The sequence below is a fragment of the Nanorana parkeri genome, unplaced genomic scaffold (genome assembly GCF_000935625.1).
Source record: "Nanorana parkeri isolate BGI_ZX_2015 unplaced genomic scaffold, ASM93562v1 scaffold900, whole genome shotgun sequence".
Classification (NCBI taxonomy): Eukaryota; Metazoa; Chordata; class Amphibia; order Anura; family Dicroglossidae; genus Nanorana; species Nanorana parkeri.
The window spans coordinates 67,370-74,606 of record NW_017307168.1 but is presented as its reverse complement, the minus strand read 5'-3'; the positions used below and the strand labels follow the sequence as shown (position 1 = coordinate 74,606).

Here is a 7,237-nt window from a genome sequence, read left to right as displayed (position 1 = left end):
GTCATCGGAAGCCCGCCCCTCAGGGGGGCGGGCTTGCGATGATCGAGAGTGCGATCTGCCTGTCCAAGATAGGCAGATCGTACGTTTTTTTAATCCCTTTACAACCATCGCAAGACTAAAGTCTTGCGATGGTTGTAGAGTATATGGCCACCTTTATTCTCCTCCAAGATAATGGGCTTTGGAGCAGCTGTCTGCAACACTCACCTCTTCCCCTCTGTACTGATATAAATTACCTTGGTTCTTTTCAAATGTATGGATCATTTTAAAATCTATGATCAGCCTAATATTAGCAACTTTTCAAGGATCAAATGTAATATTTGTCCTTTTAATAAATGAGTGAATAGGCCTAATTAAATTAAATCAGTTTTGTGCACTTGAAAATGATCTAAATAACTTATAGTACTTCTTAGATAGCCTTTTGATTTAAAAAAAAAAACAGTTACATCAATCATTTCTGAAAAATAGTTAAAATGTAGGATGGTAAAATGTCTACGTTCTAAAGGTGAACTCCTGACAAAAATCTGTGTACAGAAATTACATGCATATAAGGGAGCTATTTTACCTGATAAAGGATTTGTATTTCTGCCTATTCAGCCCTGATATTTTCACATCCATGGCACACAGAACAGGGGGAGGTCACTTTCTCTGTTACAGTTAAGAAATATGGTAGTGTCATCTCTCCACCCCTAGCTTGCTGAAAGGTGCAGTAGAAGACTGTTGAGGTTACCTTTCTACTCACTCTGCTTTCTCCTCCTGTAAGCTTGCTCCTTGTACGCATGCACCCTAATGCTGCCTCTCCCTCACCCAGTCTGACCACTGTTGTACAGGGGATTGCAAGACGGTGATACCATCTCAAATTCAGGCATTTACATTAGTTACATTAGAAATACATTTAATAATGTTTTAATGAATACATGGCTGCATTTATGTCCATTTTATCTGCCTGGACTTTAGTTTTTAAGAGGACATAACTTAAACCCATTAACATAACTGTTATCCCCCAATCACCTGACAGTTCGATCAGACAGCCATCCTGCATCACAGTTGTCCAAGCCATCCTCAAACGCAGCCTGCAGCTGCTCTGGAGATGCAATGATACCAGAGTTCTCCTTACAGGATCGCACAGCATCAGGGAAAGTCAGCGCGTAACGATTGCTTGCTGCTCGGTAATGAAAGACCAGACCTAGAGAAGAAAGGCGAAATGGTTTCCTTTTTGTCTCCTTTAACGTTAACATTTAAGGATAACATTGGATCTCAACATGCACACATAGCTTTTTTTTTTACAGCCAACTTGCTTTTTAAACAAGTGTCGTATGCCAAAAGTTTCAAGTTTGCAGAGAAAAAATAATGATGACATTGGCAGGTGTGTTACCATGTGTTTGAAGACTACAGAGAGAAATCTGAAAGAATTTCACTTGTAAGTCTCTTTGAAGCTTGCATAAAGACATCTTAGGATTCACACGCACAGACACTTGTTTAGTGCACATGGTATGTTCATTTCAAGCTGTGATCACTGTAGTTGAAAGTGCTATAAAATAGAGATTACTGAACACTGTAACCGATAGAACCAATGTACACTACACAATGACTTTTTCATGACTGCTCGTTGAATGTATTGTCTGCAAAATCTTGGGAAAGTTATTAGTGTGCACTGATGTTTAAAGTGACAAAGTGATGCATACTTTTAGTTTTCACTGTGGCTCAATCTGCAGTGATTGCAGTTTTAATGTACATGGTACATATGAAACACTAGTGTGAATATATTCTTTAATGCACTATAACCATTTCTACCAATAATATAGTTGCTGGTTCCAAGGAATTTTTTTTCTTACCAGTAAAGCCCTGCAAACGACAACAGAATCAAATAAATGACTCAAGCATATAAATCATTTAAAATATTGAAATATGATGAATATTTAACATTTTGTACATGCTTATGCATATGTTATTACTCTGAATGGGGACTACATGAGACATACACATTCACAGAGTCCAAGCCTTTTCTGGAACAGTTCTCATTCAGCCATGGTTCTTTCTGTTAGGAAGCAAGGTGTTAATCTTGTTGGGGGCAACTCCCTTCAGAGGCAATCTGGGACTAGGTCACCTCATGGCCATTAAAAGAACACTTTACCTCCTTTTTCTACTTTCAAAATTATTGTTTCTTTCCCCCTCCTGAAGGCTTGGAGGAAATCTACAACACATTGTCCATGTGCCATGTCATCAGGTAACCAACTGCAAGAAGCAGGAAGAGACAGTTTCAGAACCTGGTGTGCAACAGTGGTGCGGCATATTACAGCAGGACAATGCTGAATTTGCTGGGCGTGTGAGTATGTTTATTGAGAATAATCCATGAAAAAAATGTAAGAGGGTTTAAAAAAAAAAAAATATTGAAACAGGGGGCCTAGTTCTCTAAAGTGATCCTGTCAGGGGGTTAACCAAATTACAATGACAAAGGTGCATTTTACTTACCTGTCCGGTAAGTAAAATGCCCTTTTGTTGAAGTTTCACTCTGTATCAGATCTTCTCAAGTTGGTGGAATAGTAAATCCCATGCTGGCTGCTGTGGTTCCTTCTGCTGACCCTTGGTCACTTCAGGACACAGCAGTAACATGAAGGCTTTGGCCAGGAGCACTGCTACAGAGCAAGTTTAACTGCCTCCGTTTTTCTACTATTAATTCATTTCAGTACAGCGTTGCATGACGGAATAAACGTCAGTCAAAGGACTGCAGCGCTGAACACTGAAAAATGGCCTGGCCAGGAAGGGGGTCTAAACACCTGGTCTTGAAGTGGTTAAGCAAATAGGCTGCTGGAAAGGTACAAATAATGCTGCTTTCTTCACAGGTTACTGCCATTGGAATTTTGTTACCCCTTGACAGGGTCTCTTAAATTAAAAATTGCCTCCTTACACTGTTACCCCAAACCCACATTTAGCCTAAGCTGGACAAGGACATATAAAGAGGGGTAATCTACCGGGAGCCCTAAATAAAATAAAATAAAAAAAGAAAAACAATTGTTCCAAGAATTACAATAGTGTTTAAGTGCTTGTGACAGGACAGGATTGTTCTAATTAACTAAGTGAATAGCTGTTGTTCACTTCTCAAATGAATGGTCACTGAACTTATGGTCATTGAGATGAAGCTGCATTTACTTCATTTAATCAACCAATTCCTCTCACACATGATAGGGTATTCAAAGTGAACACAGGTTCACCTTATTTAATTTAATTTACTGTGCAAAGCAAACAGACATTTTCCAAAGTGAACATTTACATTTCTAAGCACGCAGCCTCTACTCATTTAGTAAATCAACCCTGATGTCTTTAGGTTATTCCGAAGATGTCCAGTGGCCTAATCTGGTTGGTGAACATGTTAAACAGTTGCTGGTTGCATGAATCCAACTTTTCCCAACCAATCCTTGGGCTGGAAAATAGGTAAAAGGGTTCTGCATACTGCTTGGAGGGGCTGTGTGAAGATGTGTCTGTGAGCAGCCCCCTTTAGTCTGTTGGTGGTGTGCTAGGGCAAAAAGTATGGCGAAAATGTATAATTTACTTGCAAGTACTGTGTGAGCCTCCATTCCTTTTTAATACATTAAGGCCTCATGCACACAGCTGGAAATGGCCGGACAGAATACAGATCAGGCATTTGTATATTCCTGGGAATCACAGGTATACCACACAGCTGCATTCAGCCAGCCTGTATAAATCAATGACAGGTAGGCTGAAGCTGCAGATGTATGGGTATGTACACAAATCCTATTGTTTACATGCCTATGCCCCAGAGCTGTTTTTAAAGTTATGGAGTCTGTAAACCATACATCCAGAAGGTATCTGTTCAGGGATAATGTCAGTCTGTTCCCCTTACATAAAGAATTCCCTGGACACACTGTTCTGGTCACCTCGTGAAAATAATATAATAAGTAGCAACCAACATGGCTTCATGTAGGGCCATTCTTATCAGACCAAACTATTAACATTCTATGAGGAAGTCAATATTAATGTAGACAAAGGAATACCAGTAGACGTGGTGTATCTTGACTTTGCTAAAGCACTTGATACACTACTCCACAAATGTTTAATTCACAAACTAAGGTCTATCGGTTCTGATGAAATTGTATGTACAATGGTGGAAAACTGGCTGCATGAACGGATCCAGAGGGTAGTGATAAATGGTTCATTTTCTAATTGGGCAAAAGTTGTGAGTGGGGTGCCCCAGGGTTTACTCTTGGGACTGATTCTGTTTATCTTATTCATAAATGACATTGAGATTAGAATACATTGATGTTTGCAGTTGATATGAAACTGTGTAGAGCAGTAAATTCTCAAGAAGAAATAAATTCACTTCAACCGGACCAAAAATTGAGGAGTGGGCTGGAAGATGGCAAATGCGATTACTATTGCAAAATGCAAGGTTATGCACATGGGAGCCAAGAACGTGCATGCAAACTACTACTTAGGGGGTGTTCCTTGGGGGAAGTTGGGCATGGAGAAAGACCTGGGGGTCCTCAAACAGCGGCCAGCAAAGCAAATAAGACACTATCCTGCATTAAAAGAGGGATTTTGGCAAGAAATAAAAACATAATCTTACCACTTTATAAATCATTGATTGTTCCTCACCTTGAGTATGCGGTACAGTTTTGGTCACAACCCCCAGGAAATACGTCCCCGAACTTGAGAGAGTTCAGAGAACGGCTACAAAATTAATAAAGGGGATGGAAGGCCTGAGCTATGAAGCTCGCCTCCAGAGATTAAACTTGTTCTCCTTAGAAAAAAGGGTGACCTAATTGCGACCTAATTGCGACTGTATTGTCAGAAGAGAGGCGGTTTAATCTTAGACTGCGCAAGGGTTTTTTGTACTGTGAGAGTAGTAAAAATGTGGAATTCCCTTTCACAGTCAGTAGTATGCACTGATAGCATAGATACATTCAAGAAACTTTTAGATGAGTGAGTTTCTTAGTTCACTAAATATACAAGGATATGAACTACTATGTGGAACTACTAGAGTCAAGTATATCCAGATACACACACATATACAGTACATAGGTTGAACTCGTTGAACCTGCGTCTTTATTCAACCTTAGCTACTATGTTAATATGCCATGAAACTAGGTCCCCCCTTCACAGATGTTACACATATTGGTAAAACAGTAATTTTGATACTGTCCACCCACTTGAATCACACATACATTTCATAGATCTGCTTTTTATGTAACCCTCTTTTGTTGTGATACATGTCACATGCAGCAGTTTTGTTTATTTCTGCACATCAGAGAATGTTCTAATATAACGTGCTTTCAGTATTTGCTGTAATCTTCATTTCTCCTTCCGGATCCCTGCCGAGGATTGAAATCAATGAAAGACTCCTTCTCTGTGGAACATACCGCAACTTCTCAGAAAAATGAAAAAAAAAATGAATGTGCTTGATCATTTCAGTTTACCTGCTGCGTCTGTCAGTCTGGCTAGCTGCTCTGCAAAAAGGTGAGCATTGGGGCAAGTGCTAGAATGTGTAACATAAATTGTTATTATATTAGTAAGCATTGATGCATTTTACCAGATTGTATGCCACTTAAACTTGAAACACTTTAGGGGAGGGCTACTTTAATATAAATATGCTTGTGTGCAGCAGTAAAACAATTAAGGGCCTGCGTTGATGGGCTTTGGGCTTGCATTGATGGAATCAGTTTGATATCACTTTGAGACATTTTTGAGATCATTCAGAATTCATTGACAGGTACATTTGACCTGCTATTGACCTTGTTCTGACCGGCATTTGACCTGCTTCAAGTGGGTTTTGCATTCTTATAGACCTGTATGGAAATGCAAATCTGCCCTCCAACAAAGGCTCAAATGGTTACAACACACTTATCCTTCATTTAATATGAGGACAGAGATATTAGTTCTTATAAAACCAAAGCTTATACAGTGCTTGCATAAATATTCACCATCTTGGATTTTTCCATATTTTTTAGTATACAATCTGAAATGAAAATGGATTTAAGATGTATCTATAGCCAAAAATGTTTTAGGGTTGTTTCTGTGCAGGGATTCCCCCCCTCCCATCTCTATTCCTCCAGCACTAACTGGAGAAACGGATAGGGAAAAGGGCGGGCACAGCTGGCTCTACCTCTACAGAAACCAATCAGCCTGGGTTCGATTTGCAGGCAAACTCATAGTAAATTACAGAAATTGCTAACTTTATTTGGAACCCCATTGAAGTCAGTGGGGGGAAAATCAACTATGGCCATATTCAAGGCTTGCAGACAAGGGATTGTCAAACAAAGGACATAGGGAGCAAGTACTGTTCAGCAGGGATAAGGTCCTACTATGTGACTTCGACCACAACATTGAAAAAACAACATGCTTGGGAGATGCCTTTAGGCTGTATGTGGTATTATGGAACAATATGATTCTCATGAACAGCACCAGTGACACTGAATTTGAATTTTTTTTTACTTTTTACATTACTGTTTGGCTTTTATATAGCAGCAGCAGTAGCAACAGCCCAATCTGATTCATTACTATAACTGGGGAAAAAATTTGCTTTTTTAGGTAGTTGTTTTATGCAACACTTTTTTTAACCATCAGTAACAGACATGAATTGAGTAGTAGGAGTAACAAGTCACAAAAAACCTAAAAGCTGTAGGAAATTGCACTCTTCACAAAAATAAATGTTAAGCCAATGGCACAAAAGTTTGATAGTACAGTTCATGTGCTCCTTTTTTTGAAGTAACACAGTGCATTAGTGTCTTAAAAATGTAATAAAGTGTCACAACAGAGTGCATAAAAACTACAAAATCGAAAGCCCACATTCCACGGATCCCATTCCATCCCTGTATCCTCAATTATTCCCAAAATATTGAAAATATAGACTTTAGGTATGTGTTTAGTAGGAGTTGGCTAACATCAGGACAGGAACCGTACATTAGAATAGGCAGAAAATTGAAAGAGCTTTGCATTGTGGGTCTTTGAACACTTTAACTAGACTGCTTAGTCAACAGGACCCAAGCCAGTCAACTTTTAATTAAAAAAACATCTGCATTATAGTGTATTTATTTCACTGAAAAAGACCCCCCAGATATTATATTGCCTAATTGTACAGTATATATAAATGCTTTGACTAGGCCCCTTTGTCAACGGGACCCACAGCATCCATTTTTAATGAATAAATCAACATTAGAGTATATTTATTTCATAATCCCCCCCCCCCCCCAACAACACTTCTTTTTTTAGTTTCTGAACATTT

The 7,237-nt window shown here is 39.1% G+C and overlaps 1 protein-coding gene across 1 annotated transcript in view; it reads right to left on the bottom strand.

Annotated features, from left to right (window-relative positions):
• Positions 1-7,237, bottom strand: part of NCAN (neurocan) — a 107,366-nt gene that overhangs the window by 59,657 nt on the left and 40,472 nt on the right. The window contains exon 5 of the mRNA XM_018565916.1: positions 1,009-1,183. Coding sequence (XP_018421418.1) covers positions 1,009-1,183 — 175 coding nt within the window. The remainder of the gene's footprint in view (positions 1-1,008; positions 1,184-7,237) is intronic.